At 53.1% G+C, this 18,754-nt stretch overlaps 1 protein-coding gene and 1 long non-coding RNA gene across 5 annotated transcripts; both read right to left on the bottom strand.

Moving 5' to 3' along the window:
* Positions 1 to 5,464: 5,464 nt before the first annotated feature.
* LOC128783187 (uncharacterized) lies at positions 5,465 to 10,099 on the bottom strand. Of its 4 annotated transcripts, XM_053933820.1 has the most exons (6): positions 9,773 to 10,099; positions 9,324 to 9,413; positions 8,639 to 8,737; positions 8,090 to 8,197; positions 7,453 to 7,627; positions 5,465 to 6,638 (listed from the first exon to the last, which is right to left on the bottom strand). In XM_053933820.1, exons 1-6 carry the CDS (start codon positions 9,867 to 9,869, stop codon positions 6,614 to 6,616), a joined length of 594 nt encoding a protein of 197 aa, XP_053789795.1. In that variant the 5' UTR covers positions 9,870 to 10,099; the 3' UTR covers positions 5,465 to 6,613. The 4 variants fall into 4 exon arrangements, with proteins under 4 accessions (XP_053789795.1, XP_053789791.1, XP_053789792.1 ...); XM_053933816.1 differs by lacking the exon at positions 5,465 to 6,638 and having other exon boundaries at positions 6,649 to 7,627; XM_053933817.1 differs by lacking the exons at positions 5,465 to 6,638; positions 9,324 to 9,413 and having other exon boundaries at positions 6,649 to 7,627.
* Positions 10,100 to 14,582: 4,483 nt separating this feature from the next.
* Positions 14,583 to 17,957, bottom strand: LOC128783191 (uncharacterized). The gene is made up of 2 exons (XR_008429031.1): positions 16,503 to 17,957; positions 14,583 to 16,215 (listed from the first exon to the last, which is right to left on the bottom strand). It is a non-coding gene; the product is annotated as an uncharacterized LOC128783191 (long non-coding RNA).
* Between the last annotated feature and the right edge of the window lie 797 nt (positions 17,958 to 18,754).

The raw sequence follows: 18,754 nt of genomic DNA, 5'->3' as shown, positions 1-18,754 counted from the left end.
CTTGGAAGGAAGATTCCTTAACTCCATGCTGGGACGGTCCCTTTCTTGTTTTGCTTACCACAGAAACGGCAGTCAGGACGGCCAAAAAGGGGTGGACTCACGCCAGCCGAGTGAAAGGCCCGGTTGCCACAAATAACCAGTGGAGAGTGACTAGCCAGCCTGGGAACTTGAAAGTGACTCTTAAGAAAAACTAATGAACTCTGTGGACATTATCCAAATCAACCAAAAGGGGGAGCAAAAAGGGATACAATTACAAACTAACTGAAGACTCTATAGTGATTTGTATTAAGGAAAGTTGTGGAGATTGTTATTCTTTTGTGTGCTTTAGACTCTATAGTGATTTGTAATAAGGAAAGTTGTGAAGATTGTTATTCTTTTGTGTGCTTTAGACTCTATAGTGATTTGTAATAGGAAAGTTGTGGAGATTGTTATTCTTTTGTGTGCTTTAGACTCTATAGTGATTTTGTAATAAGGAAAGTTGTGGAGGTTGTTATTCTTTTGTGTGCTTTAGACTCTATAGTGATTTGTAATAAGGAAGGTTGTGGAGATCGTTATCCTTTTGTAAAATTTGCCAAGAACGGTGGTGGGTCCATTGCCAGAGGGGAAAACCACCAATTGAGGTTTGTACTGAGTGCTAAAAACTCAGCGAAAACTAATTGAAACTGTGCTAAGGATAGGAGAATTGGAAAATCCGTGGGTCAATTTTGGATCTGAGTGGTGGAAAATATTTACCAAGGGAATATACCCTGAGTATTTTTGTTTACTAACGAGCCCACTCCATTTGCTGCTCAGATAATAAAAGGGTGTTGTCAAAAGGAACTGAAGGGGGTTCCTTGCAACCCACTTCTGGTCAAAGATAAGAACTGGGAACAGTACAAGGCTAGGCAGGAGCGGAAAAGGGGACGCTCAGGCGAGTCCTGCTGCTGCCGAGAAGATGGTTTACCTCGCGGCTCGAAGCACCCGAGTCGGCGAGCGAGGCAGAGAGGAAAAGGCCAAGCCCCCTCTAAGTGGAACAATGCTGAAATGCTCCAACTATTGCCAGCCGAGTACTAGGATCCCTCAAAGGACCAGTCTAAGTGCCTCCGAAACACCAAGGGAGCAGCAAGCCAAAAAGGGGAAAGCAGGATGTTACGAAACAAAAACAAGGCTAGGACTCCACCCTTATTGGCAAATTATTAGCTTTCTATTGCTCTGTCCTAATGGTGTTTCTGGTCAAGACAATGCTGAATGGCTGTGGTCCCAAGCCTTTACCCAATACACTGGATCTATGGTAAGCCAGCCTGATTTAGAAGGTTTAAATTTAACAACTCTAGTCATGCACGATAACCAGATCTATACTAAGCAGGAGTGGAAAAGACAAGAGGGGTGGTCACTTCAAGGAACCATAGGAGAGGAAATTAAGATAGGGTGTCGAATGATTAACGGGACTACCTACAATAAAGTTATCCAAATCAGTGTAGATAATCACAAGCATTCGAAGGTCTGCAATCATCCAAGTGAATTAGACTGTTGGTATAACTTCACATTAAGACAAACTGTTGACGTGGTTTGCCTCTGGGCCCACAACACCATTGGGTTGTCTTTCAAATTTACAATAAACGCCATGGCCAAGCCTTTTACAAACCACTCCAGCATTCAAGTACACACCAAAAATATACCATTCAATCTTGAACCCAAGGTTTATGAAATCGGCCCATATGTCATAAGAAATACGGGTCAACAAAAACTGCTCTTTAACCCAGAATGGTCCCTTAAACGTGTTGAACTGTTAATGCAAACTAATATCTCGGCCGTTCAGCCAGCCTGCTCTCCCTTCCTAAGGTCATCCTTCGAAGGATGGACAAAGTAGCTACAAAAACAAGTACATCTCCGAGGTAGAATGCGAAGGGATTTAACCGGGATGTTAGGAACCAGATTGGGGGTTTTGAATGGGATCGACTCTGAGATATTAATGAACAAATTAGCTGCAGCAACTAACAATCTGACAAAATTAAAGCAGCCTTTACAGTCTTCTCTATTGGCACTAGGAGATAATCAGTGGCAAGTCTCAAAGGTACTGCCAAGATGGAGAGATATTGAGGATCACGACCATGACTTATTGGTAGACATGTTACAAGTGGCACAAGAGAACATATCTTTAGCCCTTAGTTGTATACAAGCACAATTATGGATACAATCAACAGCAGCTTTAATCATAAGAGAAGGAAGTGAGGGGGTGTTTCCAACTGAAGTACGAAGGGTCGTCTGGGACAATGCCACAGACTTTGAGAGGGATTCCCAATCTTGGTGGACCTTGGTAAATTTTACCTATAATCCCACCACTAACACTGCTACTGCCTTTGTGCTCACTATACGGAATGCCATAATTCACACTATACACCCTATCGTTGCCTTAGGAATAAGTCATGAAAAGTCAGTATTATACCCCTCAGAACATAGGGTATGGGCCTGGAAAAACCGAGGGAAATGGCAAACCATTAACCTAGAACATTGCATTGCTTGGGAACAGCAGGGATTTATTTGTGAGACTAATTTAATTAGCACTCAAGACATATGCCTTGACACTGACCAAGGCATTTGCCACTTTGAAATCCGCCCAGACCCCAACCCACGAACTGTATTAGTGTATATAGGTAATGGCTGCGTGTGTTTAAGGACTGTGTGTGATGTTATAGAAATTGATAAGAACAAGGTCTCCTTATTTACTAGAAATCATTCCAATTTCTGTATTTGCAACTTTATCAAAGTTACTGGGTGCGACTTTAACTACTCAGCACCAGTTGTATCCCACCAATTAATAGAATCAAACTACACAACATACAACAAATTACCACCCACACCCATTGGAATGAATTCAACCCTGGTTAAACAATTAATGAAACACCAAGATCTAATCAAAATTATAGAAGAAATTCACAAGAATGGGCAGAAAACTCTCGTAAATGTCCATCGTGATATAACTGAAATAGAGTCCTGCAAAGAGTAAAAAAGGATGCAAGTCATAACTGGTGGGATGCACTATTCGGATGGTCACCAACTGCAACTGGGATCATGAACACTTTAAGTCACCCCATTGTAGTTTTACTAATTCTAGTCGCTATAAGTTTAATAATGTCCATTTTAACACTCATATGGAATTGGAGGATGTTGCAACGTGTGGCTACTTTGACTTCACTCTTTAGAACTCATGGAATCCTGCTGAAAGAAAACTGTCCTGAGGTAGAAGACACTTTACTCCTAGCATACGAAGCAGCAAAGCGATTTGATGAACAAAATGGTAAAAGAGAAAATGGGGGATTGTGATAAACTGTGGTAACTTGTTTGTTCATCAAAAGAATTGGAATATTAAAGGAGGAAATATAAAAATTAAAGTATAAGGGACTAGCCTTATACTAGCTTGTAGCAACTGCTACAAACCGCAAGGCTATAGATATATTGCAAAACCGCAAGATCACAAGTATGATTAATCACCATATAGGGAGCTTTTTGTAGCTTTTTTGCAGACACAGGCTAAGGATGTCGGGGGATGGCTGGAGCTGATTATGAAATCAGCGACCACCAGGCAACGGCCACCGGACTAGACAACGTAGGAGTGCTCCGGGTACGCCCATCACTGTCCGGAACCGATTGTGAAACCAACGATCACCTGCCTCGACACAACGCAGACACGATGCAGAGGGATGCTCAAGCTACGCCCACCGCTATCGCAAGAGACGCGAATGAAGAAACCTCCAAGAAACTATAAAAAGAAACTGAATAAGGGAGTGGGCTGTGGGGCACTGCAGTGTGGGACACTGCAGGAGGGGCGGCTTGGAGACCCCTACCCACCCAGCGCTGTTTTGCTTGCTACTGCTTGCTGTAATTAATAAAATGCTAATTGACCTCAAAAAGGTTGAATCAAATTATTCGCCTCAATTTATCACAACGGGACACTTGTCCAAGGTTTTGCAAGGCTGGGAGAAAGCCTCTTGCAAAGCCTGGGGCCCAAAAGGCTGTGGGCACAGCGGCCGGGCGGAGCCCATCCCCTGGGGCCAGGCCGGGCTGCTCAGGCCGGGCCGGGCCGGGCCGGGCCAGGCCAGGGCCCCGGCAGGGAAGGGCCGCGGCCCTGGGCTCTGATGAGGCTGCTGAGCTCCGCCCTGGCCCTGTGCTGCAGCCCAAGACATTTCCAGCCAGGGCCGTGCCCTGGGCCACAGGAGGCACCGGGGCTACAAGTGAGGCCGCGCCTTCTGGCTCTCAAGGGGGCTGGCTCTGTTCCCTGGGAGGATGCAGAGCCTTGTGCCTCGGCCTGATGGGGCAAAAATGCCCCCAACATCCCTCTGTTTGCAAAAATAAAGGCTTTGCGCTCATTATGAGGAAAAGCTGTAGGAGTGGCCTGCAGCTAATGTTCTTTTGTTGGCTGGACCCCAGTCCGTGCTCAGGTCTCAATGACTGACCCAGCCCCAAGCTGCTCTTAAGACTGATTTGATCAAAGGCACTGAAGTTCTTTTGACTACAAATTCTCCAGGCAAACAAGCACAGGAACTTGGCTAATGTTGGTGACAAAAACAGAGTGCAGAGTTGAACCTTTGAGGCCACCTCACTGCCACCTCCCCCCACCCTTTTCTTTTGAATTGATTCAATATTCTGAATGCCAGTTCTTGCATGAAATGGGCCCTCAGCAAGGAGCTGCTGGGCCTCCTTGTGATAAACAGGCTAAATGCAATTAAAAGGAGGCTGATGACTTTTATAAAAAATGTGCCTGTTTATTAAAACTCAGAACAACAGAGGCCGAGGCCTCAGGGTAAGCCTAGGGCCTGCGCCACAAGCCAGAGGTAGCTCTAACAGCGCTGTGTGACAAGGTGTTCCTGCGGGCACGAGGTGCCCTCGAAAGAGCCCGGCTGCTCCGCACCCAGGGATTTTTTAAAGTCTCTTGGGGGTGCTCGATTGGTGCGCTTTGGATCCTCTTGCCCACCGGTCCTTTTCTTGGTGGCTGATCGCTCTGTAAGATGGTGCAGTCCTGACCAATCATTTTGGAACACAGCAAATTTACTGGGTGGCTCGTTTCCCAATCGTAGTTCCAGTTGCTGTCATCGCCCTATGATGTCACTTTTCTAGAAGATTCTTACCTTATTACCACCCCCCTTTCTCTGTTTAGTAGCCATACACATACACTTCAACAACTGTACATTCCACTCAACAACTCATCACATCAATTATATAACAACTCATTATATTCATTAACAATCCATAATAACGTATTGTAATAATTAACCATTAAGATCTCCACCTTTGAAAGTGAATTTATTTATAACATCCTGGGTGTCGCCCAAGGGAAGCCGTTTCTGTCTTGCATCACAGAACTGGAAGGTTTTTTGCAAAGACAGCCCTTTACAAAGGACTTGTTGCGTGCATTAACATCCGAGGGGCTGCTTTCAAAGACAGAGAAAAAACCCATGAACAACCAGCAAACCAACCAAACCACATATTAAAAATGAGTACTTTAATTTAGCTCTTGCTTTTAATGTTTTCCCAGCCAGCCTCCTTTTCCACTGCAGTATTTTTCTTTGCACAGATAAAAACCCTTGCCAGATGATGTGACTTAACAAGGAAAACACAACTCACACACAGTGCATATATTAAAGCTAAACATGCAGACTCCCATTATCACAATTGTCATCATTTCTTTTCTGTTCATTTTTATGTCAGATTGTTTTCAGAAGGGTGAGAACACTATCTCACATGCCCTGGCTAGTTTGATGCCATAGCCACTTCTTATCTCTCCTTTCTTATGATCTGTCCTTCCTGTAGTTCCTCTGCCCATTTGTTGCTCTTGGATCTCTGCCTCCATCACCTGATTTTTATCTTTTTCTGGATTTGTGGGGATGTTTCTGTTGGTTTTCTTGTTTTCTTGGTGGTTGTTGTGTTTGCCTGTTTGATTTGGTCACGGTTTTACTTTTGCTTTTTGGGTTTTTTTTTCATCCACTTAACAGCAGAAATCAGCTTGTGATTTGTATTGTGAAGTTTTGATACACAGGTGTTGCACATAAAGGTTGTTTTTGTTTTTAAAGTCATCTCAGACACAGACCTGCAGGCCCCTGTAACTTTGAGAACGGAGTGCTCTCAGACAGCAAATTGTGCATGGATAGGAAACTTGTAGTTCCTATCTGCATTACACCCGGCAAAATGTCAAGGGGTTGGAATGGTACCAATTGTAGCCTTTCTTTTGCCTTCTTTTGCTGCCATGCCATAAAACCGTGTCAGATTCATCAATGACCTCGGTTCTTCCAGGATGGGGCGTGCAGGGATGATCCCTCAGCTCGTGTGTGCACCTGGTGGGCACCAGGCCAGACACGTGACTGTCATCCACAGCCAGCCTCTGTCTGCAGAGAGAGCAGGGAGCTGCAGCTCTGAGGAACTCAGGGCTTAGGGAGCAAACAGACCAAATCCCTAATTTATATCAGTTACTTCACTCGAGTATTTTCTGCTGATAGATTTTTATTTTCCTGCCCAGAGCTGGAAAAAAAGAACACTGGCAGTTTGCTTTAGCAATGAAGTGAAGAGACTCTTCTCAACAGGTTCCAGCTCTGCTGCTTGTTGGAATTAAAAGCAATGCAAAACTCTTCTGTAGGTCACATCAAACCAACATTGGTTTCATGAGTCTGTGAAAGACATAAGAGTGTAAAAATTATTCCATTTTATAGTACTTACAGTTTTCTAATTCAGCCATGGGGAAATTACGCCATCCTTCACTAAATCAAATAACTGGAAAAAGCAATGGAAAATAATCTTTTTTAAAACTAAGTTTAAAAAAAGGGAAGGAATTGCATAAAGAAAACCAAATAGTAAGAATACAGTAATTTAAACTTCTCAAAGGCTTTTGATAATGGAGCCATGAAGCCCAGTCACGTGCAGTGCGGCCTCGGCGGTGCCTTTGAGCCCAGAACTGACAAGGGTCAGGGCCGGGATGAGCCTTCACCCAAAACAGGCTCCAAGACTGAGTGGGAATCAATCCAGAACAGGGCTCACACAAAGAGCAAAGCCTCAAGGCCAAAGCCAAACCTTCATCAGGTTGGATTTGTTTGAACACTGAACTGGAGCAGATTTGCTTGTCTGGTAACATCAGTGTCACCATGAAACTTTACATGAGCTACTAAATAAGCACTGTCCTGTCCTGAGCTGTGTGGCCCAAATACTGTTGAGAACTTGCTCTGCCTCTGCCCTGTGCCCCCGGGGCTGCTCTTGGCCTGGCAGCCTCAGTGGGAGCCAGCACTGGCTGCAGCCCCAGCGGGCCCCCCAGGACAAGGCCAGCAATGAAGAGGCCAATGAAAGCACTGGGCAGCAGCAGAGCCCTCAGCAGAGTTCTTTGGACAACCACAGACTGGCCACCGCTCCAGTGCAGCATGACTACGAGTCAGGCTACCAATGCTATGAGCAGAGTTACAAGAAAGCTGTGGAGAAAAATCAACAACTGACCGTCTGCTCTGGTACAGCTTCCGAATGCCAAGATAGCAGCCGATCAGCACGAGGGGCGCGGTGAACAGTGTCACCACCGTGCCTATCATGCAGGACCTGCGCACATCCTGGGGGCAGACAATTCTTGGGAGGCGCACTGGATCCGGGGCAAATATTCCTGTTTCAGTGATAACGTCTGTGGGAGCAGTGGGGAGCGTGAGCCCGTGCTGTGCTGCGCTGCCGAGCTGGCAGCACGGTGGATACGGCCAGGACGTTCTCAGTTTCCCCCAGAGCTGGGGCCTGCAGGCCCCTTGCCGCCCCTTGGCACAGGCTGTGCCACCCAACAAAGCCCAGCAGGCCGGGAGGAGAGCCCGGGGCCAGCGCAGCTGCTTGGGCAGTCGCTGCTTGGAGGGACACGGGCCAAACCCATCCCTGAGCAGCCCCTGCCAGCCCTGGCCCTCCCTGCCCTGTGACAGCTCCCCCAGCCCCAGGGGACAGAGTCAGGCTCTGTCAGGACACACGGGAGCCTTGCTCTCCCTCTCTGCCCTTTCCCCACCATGGGCACCCCGTGCAGCCACTCCCAGGTTTTGGGACATGTCTCCCACGGAGGGACCCCAGCAGGATTGCTCAGCCTGGCTGAGCCTGGCACAGCAATCACCTTCTGTGGCACTGTCTGGCATCTCCTCTCTTCGTGTATCAGGGGCTGGCACGAAGCCATTGCTTCCTTCAGGAAGTGCTGCCTTCAGCAAAGCCCTTTGGCCCATCTCTGGAGAAAGGAAAAGGGACAGCTGGATCAGGTGGAACCATTCCCCATTGGAGAGATGGCATCTTCAGCAAGTTCTACTTTTCAAAGACATGGATAAGGATCAGGAAAAGGCCACGGCTCTTGGGGCTGCCACAGGGCCCTCCCTTCTCCAAAAAGCTGCCGCTCCTGATGTGCCAGGGAGCGGGAAATTGCAGGGGATTGCAGGCCCATGGTGCAGTTTGGGCTCCCTGCCAGCTGATGCCAAATGCCTTCCTGCAGAGGCTGGGGAGAAGCTGCAGCCAGGCCAGGCTGGGAAACAGCCCTGCAGGGCAGGAAAGCAGCAGCGGGGCAGCCAGGCTGCCATGGATCCCTTCCCTCTGTGCCGGGCACAGCGTGTCCAGATGTGCAGGGAAAGCCCCCGGCTGCTGAGTCCCAGGGGAAGGCTGAGGGAAATGCACCCACCACGGCGTCTCTCCAGATCACTCAGCATCTGGTCCAGGTGTCTGGCTGCCTCCAGGGATTTCTTGTCTCCAGTGTCTGAGTTCTTCCATGGAGAAGGACCTTAACATAAAGATGTTCCATGTCCCCCTCAGGCCAGAGTGGCAGTGAGTGCCCCTGGGTGATTGGTGCCCTCCAAAGCACTCCCTCAGCTCTGCCTTCCACTCAGGAGCAGGGCCAGGGGGACCACGTGCCTGCGGTGGCCCCACACTGGCATGGAAGGAGCCCCTTGCAGGGCCGTCCACGGGGGAGAAAGGATTCCCTGGAGCTGCCAGCAGCTCTAAACCCAGCCCCAGGCAGGGCCAGGGCTTGGCAGCAGCAGCAGGAGCAGCTCAGGCACCCCGGGGCCGGCAAAGGAGCTGCAAAAGGCACAGCCCCGGGGCACAGCCCTGGGCCCGGCCCCTTCCCTCTCTGCTCTTCTCCGAGGCTGTACAGAGCACATGGAAGCGCACACTGGAATTGCACATGGAAGGAAGATGGACAGCTAAATGCTCCTTCCTGCCACTGACAGCCATTCTGTGGGATCCCTCAGGGATCCAGAATGGAGCCGGGCAAGTTTTCCAGAATCTTTCAACCCTGTGATGCTGCTAAGGGAAATGGCTCATGAGGCACTGATTATTCTCTCAGGAAAGGCACACAGAAAACTTGCCTCCAGCATTCTCCAAGAGAATCTCGCCAACAGAATTCACCAAGCTGTCATCCAATTGGGCATCCGGATAAGCCATGTCACCATCCCAAGCTAGAAGGGAGCAGAGATCAGAACCATTTCCTGGTCTGCTGGGATCCCCCTGTGCCTTTGGGAACTGGGCACTGCAAGGGGGTTGGGTAGAGCTGTGGCGGCCAGATGAGAATGGCCATGGCCAAAGCTGCCCAGGGGCCTGGGGAGCTCTGGGCTGGCTCCTGGCCACTCTTCACACGATTTCCTTGCCTTGTGCAACATCCCTGGGAGGGCGGCTGGAGCAGCCCAGGGCCCATGGGGGCTCTCTCCCTCCCACAGAGGAAACCCTCCCTAAAGCCCAGGGGAAAAACCATCCCCCAGCACTTCCCAGGGTGCAGGGAGTGCTGTCCCGGGAAAGGGGAGCCAGGCTGCCGGCTCACCTGCTCCCCGCGCTTGCAGCGGAGCAGCCTGGGCAGCCCTGGCAGGCAGGGCCACGGCCAGGAGGAGCGGGAGGAAGAGGCGCAGAGCAAGGGCCATGGTGCCTTGCCCTCTGCCAGTCCCCAGCTCTTGCTGCCACCACTGTCCCGACACCGCTGTCCCAATGTCAGCACCACTGCTGCCACCGCCGCTGCTGCCGCAACAGTTGTGCTCAAGGACTGACTGCTGGCTCCTTGTGGTGCTGTGCAACCACGGGGCTCTGGCACCTCTGTGACCTCAGAGCCTGCTGTGACCTCAGCCTGCTGTGACCCCAGAGCCTGCTGTGAGCTCATGGCCTTAGCTGTCCCCCCAGAGCGTTCCCCCATCTGCACAAATGGACTGCCCTGAACTGTAAATGTTTTGCTTGATCCAAGGTCATTCCTCAGCAACACCTTTCTTTTGCCTGCTGACATTGACTGGGGTCCAGCCAACAAAAGAACATTAGCTGCAGGCCACTCCTACAGCTTTTCCTCATAATGAGCGCAAAGCCTTTATTTTTGCAAACAGAGGGATGTTGGGGGGATTTTGGCCCCATCAGGCCGAGGCACAAGGCTCTGCATCCTCCCAGGGAACAGAGCCAGCCCCCTTGAGAGCCAGAAGGCGCGGCCTCACTTGTAGCCCCGGTGCCTCCTGTGGCCCAGGGCACGGCCCTGGCTGGAAATGTCTTGGGCTGCAGCACAGGGCCAGGGCGGAGCTCAGCAGCCTCATCAGAGCCCAGGGCCGCGGCCCTTCCCTGCCGGGGCCCTGGCCTGGCCCGGCCCGGCCCGGCCCGGCCTGAGCAGCCCGGCCTGGCCCCAGGGGATGGGCTCCGCCCGGCCGCTGTGCCCACAGCCTTTTGGGCCCCAGGCTTTGCAAGAGGCTTTCTCCCAGCCTTGCAAAACCTTGGCCAAATGTCCCTTTGCTGTGCTGTGAAGAGTAAAAAAGCCCCTGACATTTACCCTGGTGCACAGCTCATGAGGGATCCCTGCACAGCTCAGCAGAGAGCCCAAAACATCCCTGTGTGCCTCATGAGGGATCCCTGCACAGCTCAGCAGAGAGCCCAAAACATCCCTGTGTGCCTCATGAGGGATCCCTGCACAGCTCAGCAGAGAGCCCAAAACATCCCTGTGTGCCTCATGAGGGATCCCAGCACAGCTCAGCAGGGAGCCCAAAACATCCCTGTGTGCCTCATGAGGGATCCCTGCACAGCTCAGCAGAGAGCCCAAAACATCCCTGTGTGCCTCATGAGGGATCCCTGCACAGCTCAGCAGAGAGCCCAAAACATCCCTGTGTGCCTCATGAAGTGCAGGCCCAGATGATGCCACTGGAGGAAATGTGCCCTCAGCCCAGGGACGCTCAGCATGGGCTCCCCCAGCCCCTCGGGGCCCCGCTGCTGCTCACAGCGGCCCCTGCCTGGCTCCTGCCTGCCCTCACCGTGGGCATCCACGGCTGCTCCTGGGCACGGAGCTCAGCCAGCGCTGGTGCCAGCTGGGCTTTGCTGCTGCTACCACCTGGACATATCTCTGACAACTCTATTTCTTTATTTGAACAGAAAATGTGGGCCAAGCCCTGCCCTGGCAGACAGAGCCTGCCCACCTTCAGTCGTGGTTGGGGAACAGGACCAGGGGGCTCAGGGGCTGAGGGTCTCGTTGTGGAGGGGTGAGTTTGGGGATGGGCTCAAGACGGTGCTGCAGCTGCGGCAGGGCAGATGGGGACAGAAGTGAAGAGCTGGGAAGACGGGTCAAGTTCTCTCTGCCTGCGTTGTTAGGCTCGTCTTCTGAAGATGGGCAGGAGCACCTTTGGAGAGAGGAGTGGCTGAGGCCCCCAGCTGCCAGTGGCACACTGGGACTCTCCTGCACAGCAGGGCCCAGAGCTGGCAAGGCTCCCCAGCACGGCTGGAGCTGCTGGCACAGCTTGGTCCAGCTGGACAGCTGCCCCTCAAGGCCCCGGCGAGCAGGGGACGGCTCTGGGCACGCTCCCTGGCCAGGAGCGGGCCCCAGAGTGCGTCTGCCTTTCAAGGGCAATCTCGTCCCCGCTCTTTCTCCTCCCCACCTTGCTTTACCTGTGCCCTGTGCCCCTGGGGCTGCTCTTGGCCAGGCAGCCTCAGTGGGAGCCAGCACTGGCTGCAGCCCCAGCGGGCCCCTGCTCAGAGATTGTTCTGAGCTGTTTTGCCCCCGCTTCAGGACAAGCATCCTGATAAAAGAACTTAATTGTGTTTATATCTATCACAGAACCACATTTATCTAAAATCAATTTTAGTATGGAAATCACCTGTGGATGGTGGACTCATCAGACGCTGCTGGGACGTTGCACATAGCTCAGGGAAGAGTGTGATTGTTATTAAATTGTGTCCTGTTCTACTATGGTCTGATGGCCATGAAGAGAAACTTTCTGTGCCTCTGACTCTCACCAGTTCCTGACCCCCAAAGGACACAAACCTGATGAGTTGTGGTTCCCACTCCAGTCCTGGCGCTTGAACCTCCCTCCATAGCCAGAGCAGAGCTCCCTTGTCCCAGAATGTCCCTGGCAATGCAGGGATGAAGGAAACAGGACGGGCTGTGGGGATCAGGGGCAGGGCATGGCCACGGATTTGGAGTGGTTGTGAGCCCAGGGCAGGACCCGGCCCTTGGCCTTGGTGAACCTCATCCCATTGTCCTGGGCCCACGGCTCCAGCCTGTCCAGATCCCTCTGCAGAGCTTCCTGCCCTCCAGCACAGCCACACTACCACCCAGCTTGGGCTCACCTGGGAACTGCCTGAGGGTGCCCTCGATGGCCTCGTCCAGATCAGCACTAAAGAGATTTCACTGACCTGGCCCCAGTCCTGAGCCCTGGGGACACCCCTGGATGTGACTCCATTCCTCAGCTGTTCTGAGTGCCAGGGGCTGGATGAGGGAAATCGTGGGGATGTGTTTCAGGAATGCAAAAGGGCCAAGGGCTGAGCCCCAGCCCCTGGCAAGGCAGATCCTGTCCCTCCCTGGTTGCTCAGGGCTCTTCCCGGGATGGGCCCTGGGATGTGGGGCTGTGCAATGCCAAGGGCAGGACCCTGGGGCAGCCCCTGCCAGGCTGCTGAGCAGGGACAAGGAGGCAGTGAGGCCCCAGGGCTGCAAGGGTCACTTGTCCCCTGGTGGCCTCAGGCCCAGGGCCAGCAGCCACGGCCAAAGTGCTGCACAGGTTGGCTCTGTCAGGGCCTTGCAGCTGCTGCACATGCCTGTGCCCTCTGCAGCCCAGGCTGTCCTACGGTGTCCCTGCCCTGCGCCTCTGTCCCTGCCGGCTGTCCTCATCCCCCGGCTGCCCCACCTCGCTGGCCCCTTCCTTTGCTGACAGCTCTGCCTCCTGCCTGCCTCTGCCTGGCCACACAAAGCCTTGGCCTTGATACCAAAAGGGTTCATTCCATTTTTACCCTGCCTGTGAACTTTTAGCATAGGAAAAAGGCATGCAGGTCCTGCTGTCCCAGCAAGGATGGCTGGCAGAGAAGAAGAAGATATCTGGCTCAAGAATGCAGTGATGGAGAAAACAAGGGCTGGATCTGGGAACTTGGGGTGGGTTTTATGGAAATGGGGAAATTGTAATACACATTTAGCAACTGTGTATAAGCAACACACTGGTCGAATTCCATGTCCACATAAGGTTAGGAGTTATCCCTCACTGGACCTCAGGCCTCAATAAATGATCCCCTCTTAAATAGCAAATTAGTGTTAAGGAGCCTTATTCTGATAGTTTGTGTTTCAGAAACACGTGGCTTTTGCTCCTCTCTTCCACCTGAGAGCTTCCTGGGCAGGGGCAATTCTTCCAATTGCACCAGCGAGGCCATGGCTCGAAAGGGCAGCGAGCAGGATTTAGCTTCTCCTGCCAGCCCCTGAAATGCCAGTTGTCATTTGTGTGCGCTGAGGATTCCACTTCAGACTCGGAACTCGCGCAGCTGCTCCTGGGGCGCCGCTCGCACGCTGGCACAGCGGTGCTGCAGCAGCTGTCCCGCACACAGGGAGGGCTCTGGAGCCTCCCCAGGGCCACCAAGGAGCGGAGGAGGGAACGTGCCCGGGATCTGCTGCAGGACCGGGGGATTGCGGGGGATCCTTCGGTCTCTTGGATGGGGGAGGGAGCGGGGAAATGGAATCAAGATGAGACAGGGATCAGCCAGCCCCACGCCAGGCAGCGTTTTCTCCTCTGAGAGCTCCTCTGAGCTGAGCGAGCTGCTGAGCCTGCGGAGCAAATGAGAGCCGGGACTGAGGGAAAGGCTGGCTGGGAAGGAGTCAGATAAACCCGTGTGGGCATTTCCCTTTCCAAGGGGCTCCTGGGGAGACAAAGGACACAAGAAGGATTCCCCACCTCACGACATCTCCTTTTTCCCTTCAGTAGCCCTATTGCAGTCACTGCATACAAGACTTTACTTGATCCCCTCGATGCCAGGGAGCACCAAGAACTTGAACCTTGCTGGAGTCCAGCCCTGCCTGCCTGTCACCGAGCAGAGGGGAAAGATGCAGAACCTGGGCAGGGGTTGAGCCAAATTGGCATTTTGCCACTTGTGATTTCCTCCCAGCTTTTGCAGCAGGGTGACAACCCCATCGCTGCAAACCACTCCCTTTGGCAAGGCACACGTGGACCTCGCTGGAAGCTCAGGGCTCTTGAAGGGGCTGCTGCAGTCAGCAACAGGAGCTGTTGTTGAACTTTTCACATTGCTTAACCCCCCCTGCCAAATGCCATCAAGTGGCTGAGGAAGGACACAAAAAGATTACCCTGGAGGAAGGGAGGCCAAAAGCTTGGAAAAGGATGAAAGAAATGCTCTGATCATGACGATGACAAAAAAATAGAACGATTTCTTTTTGACAGCAAATGAACACCCGCCGCCCTCCAGCCCTCCCAGCCTGGCAGGCCGAGCGGAGCCGTTTCCATGGCATGAGGTGCTGGCAGCCTGCGGAGAGAAACCAGAGAGCCACGGTCAGTCACAGAAGGCTCCTGTGCCCTGTCCTGCCATGGCCTGTGCCCGGGCCAGGCTGCTGGCTGTGCTCAGAGCCCAAACCTCCCGAGCCATTCTCTGTTTCGAGAGAAGGGCAGCGTGGCAGGCCACGTTCCACCTCCTCCGCTTCAGCACAGCACAGCAGCCTCCTCAGCAGCTGCAAGGGCGGGATGCCCGTGTGCCCGCTGCCCTCTGCCCGAAGCCCTTCTGCCAGCCCAGCTGTGGAGCCGGGTACCCACCTCTGCAGACCTGCTGCCAGGAGAGGAGCTGATGCCACACGAGGTCCTCGTCCTTCTTGAAGGGGATGTCCCCGCAGGCCGTGGCCCCTGGGGTAGCGCTGGCACTGGATGTGCTCCACGGATGGTGCAGGTGCTTCCTCGTCCAGTCCGGGCACCAGGTGTAATCTTCCTGGGAAAATAAAGAACAATTGCATGAAAGTCAATTCAAAACAAGACCTGGAAACAAGAAAAACAACACAGCCTGTCACCGTTTCACGGGCCTGAGGAGGGTCTGACCACTCCATGCGAGAATGAAACCTGTCCATGGGTGGGGAAAAACCCCACCTTTCCCGCCTGTAAACGCACCCCTTCCTCGAGGGCCTGCAAAGCAGACCAGCTGGGGCACGGCTTCGGAACCCGTCCCCCTCTGCTGCCCCCATCCACATGGATGGATGCTTTGTCAGGCTGGCTGCCCCCGCCCCAGCCCGTGCCAGGCTGGCTGGCAGAAGCTGTCAGCAAGGCCAGGAGCCGGCTCCCCTTCCACAACATCCGTCCCCTGTCCCACCAAAAAGCAGCTCGGCAGCCAGGGGAAAAAATTAATATTCCCCAGCGCCGCCGAGCGGGGAACCTGCTGCGCGTGGCCAGGCCGAGCCCTGCCATGCCTGGAAGCACGAGCATCCCCCCGCCCCTGCGCCGGCTGGGGACTCATCTTGATTTCATCGGGGCGCAGAGCGTGTCCTCCAGGAAGGGGCCGCAGCCAAAGCCGCTCGGCTTTGCCCCGCCAGCGGCCAGCTCCAGGATGGTGTTCCCAGCTCCACGTGGTGCTCCAGAAGAACACGCCAGCTGTGCCTCGGCTTGCGGGGACATCCCGATGCCATTGAGCTGCAGGGGGATGTTTCCCCTGTTCCAGTCCGTGGCACCTTCACCGCACTGCCACCACTTCTCCAATGGCACGGGGAGCACTGAGCCGCTCCCTCCACAACTCGCCGGGGACCAGCGGAAGCATCTCCTCGGCTGCGCTCTCTCCTCCGTGCTGCAGCCGCAGGAAAACGCTCCGGGGTTTTCTTGGAGTGCCACCAGACGGGTGCAGCTGGTACTTGCTGGGCTCCTGGATCCTACTGAGCACAGGGATGGATCTCTGCTGTCTCCTGGGCCAGGCAGGGCTCCTGCAGCCAAGAATGCTCAAAAAGGTCTTCCAGTGATGGCCTGTCTGTGGGGTCCATGGATAAACACCACCTGATGAGGTGCTGGCACTCTGCCGAGAGAAACCAGAAACCGCCGCTCAGCGGGACAAGGCTCCTGTCCATGCTCTCCCACATTCCACGGTGCCCAGGCCACACTAGGAGTGCTCAGAGCTGCAGCCAAAAGCTTCCCATGGATCCTCCCTTCCGGAGGAGAGCAGCATAGAGGCACACGTGCCACCTCCTCCAGCTAAGCCCAGGAGATCAACCGCCTCACTAGCTGCAAGAGCAGGACGCTGATGTGCCAGCTGCCCCCTCCCAGCCCCGTTCCTCCTCCCGAGCCCTGGAGGCGCAGCCCCACCTTGAGACACCCAGGGCGGGAAGAAGAGCTGGCTCCGGACGATGTCCTCGTTTGTGTGGAAAGGAAGGTGCCCGCAGACCAGGTGATAGAGCAGGATGCCCAGGGACCAGATGGTGGCTGGCTGGCCATGGTAGTAGCCAAAGAGGATCCACTCCGGTGGGCTGTACTCCAGCATCAGCCAGGCTGGGAGAGGCGGGACACGGACGGGATGGGACGGGAGTAGAGTGAGTGTGAGAGGGAGAAGGGGATGGGGAGCGAGTGGAAAGTCGAGCGGAAAACCGATCGAGAGAAGCGCTGCTGCTGCTGCTGCTGCTGCTGCTGCTGCTGCTGCTGCTGCTGCTGCTGAACCGCCGCAGCTCGCGAACGTTCCTCCGTTGCCTCCGCGAACCCAACAGAGGAGCCACCGCGCGCCCCGCGGAACGAAAGAGAGAAACAAAGAAATAAAACCCCAAAGGAATTCCTATTAGAGAAGTAACCAAATCAAACAATGTAGCAATAAAGAAGAGTGTTGGCTTGTGGCTTCTTTCTTCTTTGGCTGAGGTGTAGCATTTCATGGGGAAGAATTGCCTCTTCTGACAATTTCTGACAGAAGTTTTTGGACAGGAGTGCAGCATTTAATTTTCAAGTAGAATAGGGAAATTGTCTCAGTAATGTCATCTCTTTCCATCCTCTGTTGAGACAGTTGCAGGCTGCCAAAGGACATGGTCTGCATTGTGGAACTTGGGGCCAAGTTTGTTTTTCTGACAGAGGATGAGGAGGGGAAGTATCCCAGAATCATGGAGTCGTGGCATGGTTTGGCTTGGAAGGGATCTGAAAAATCACACGGCTGCAACCCCCCTGCTGTGGCTGGGCACCCCTTGCACTAGCCCGGCTTGTCTAGAGCTCCATGCAGCCTGGCCTTGAGCACTGTCAGGGATGGGACAGCCACACCTTCTCTGGGCAAGCTGTTCCAGGAGAGTCTTTTTTCTGAATCCCTCAGCTAAACCGACTCTCTTTCCATTTGGATCCATTCTCCCTTGTCCTGTCCTTGCCTGCCCTCCTACAAAGCCCCTGTCCAGCTTTCTTGTGGGTTGCCCTCAGGTCCTGGAAGGCCACAGTTGGATCAAGTCTCAGTCTCTTGCCCAGGTTGAGGAAGCCTTGCCGGAGAGGAGTGTTATCAATAAATATTATAATATTGGCTTTTGACAAATATTAAAATGAATTTTATATGTGTAATGTTAAAGTAACTTTGTTCCAAAGATATAGTTTCTAATTTTGTTGTTAATTAAGCTTAGACATAGTAGTGCAATAGCTGATAGAAGTCTGCTTGTGTTAAAATGCCTGCTTGGATGGGATAACATCCAATGAACACAGGATGAGGACACCTGCTACAGATCTGCCAAAGATCAGCACTCACCGTCTGAAGGCCGTGTGGACCAAGGCCCGAACTGGAAGTGATAAAGAGAAGGAGCCAAACTCCAGCCAGGAAACATGCATGCTCTGAAAAGGTGGACCCAAGGAGGGGCCATGTAAAATAGTTCCTGGAAAATGTAAACTAGGTTATGGATATGGAGAAGGGGCTGTGAATAGGCAACAGGCTGATGTGAGGGAGAAGGTATTTAAGGGAGATCCCCGAAGGTAACAGGGTGCTCTTGGCTGAGTGCCATGATGCACTGTAAGTGCCCGTCTGAAGCCCCTCATTTTCCATTCTGCCTTCCGATTGCCACCAGAAAGAATCCCTTCCTCCACTGCAGTTCCGGCTTAGAACAGGGCACAGCACAGGTGGAACCACTGAACCGTCATGCTGGCTGTTCCGAACAAGGCCTGGCAAGAACTTGGCAAGGACTTGGCAAGGACTTGGCAAAGACCTGACATGGACCCAGCTCGGGACAGCCTGATGCGCGGCCTGCTTCTTATCTCCGTTCTTAAGCCAAATGAACTTTTGGGGTGACTCCCGTGGTCCTTCATTGAAGACCCCTCATCTGCCTCGTTACCACTGTGACAAACAAAGAATGAGAACCCTCCTCCCAAGGACTGAGACTGAGACCCCTACTACAGGGAGGAGGGGAAATTGGTGGTCTGACCACTAATGACATGACCTGTTTCCCTTCAGTAATTTTAATGGACTTATTCTTCATTGGATTCGTCTTGCTTTGGTGGTTTCTGTGGACTCACCTGTTCCCGCGTGGCGATTACAATGGACTTTCATTGTTACACTTGTTCCCCCCTCTTTCCTCTGTGGACTATAACTGGACCCCCGAGTCGACCAGAAC

Source organism: Vidua chalybeata, unplaced genomic scaffold, assembly GCF_026979565.1.
Source record: "Vidua chalybeata isolate OUT-0048 unplaced genomic scaffold, bVidCha1 merged haplotype W_reject_23, whole genome shotgun sequence".
In the NCBI taxonomy this organism is placed as follows: Eukaryota; Metazoa; Chordata; class Aves; order Passeriformes; family Viduidae; genus Vidua; species Vidua chalybeata.
Note: the sequence above shows the minus strand (reverse complement) of the source record. Positions and strands in the feature narration are given on the sequence as shown.

Excerpts from the sequence above, each read along its gene's own strand:
- LOC128783187 (XM_053933816.1), bottom strand. The coding sequence starts at position 9,869 with ATGGCCCTTGCTCTGCGCCTCTTCCTCCCGCTCCTCCTGGCCGTGGCC. Across the intron at positions 9,414-9,772 it reads GCTGCAAGCGCGGGGAGCAG|CTTGGGATGGTGACATGGCT; the intron begins GTGAGCCGGCAG and ends GCTCCCTTCTAG. Across the intron at positions 7,628-8,089 it reads GCCAGACAGTGCCACAGAAG|ACGTTATCACTGAAACAGGA; the intron begins GTGATTGCTGTG and ends CTGCTCCCACAG.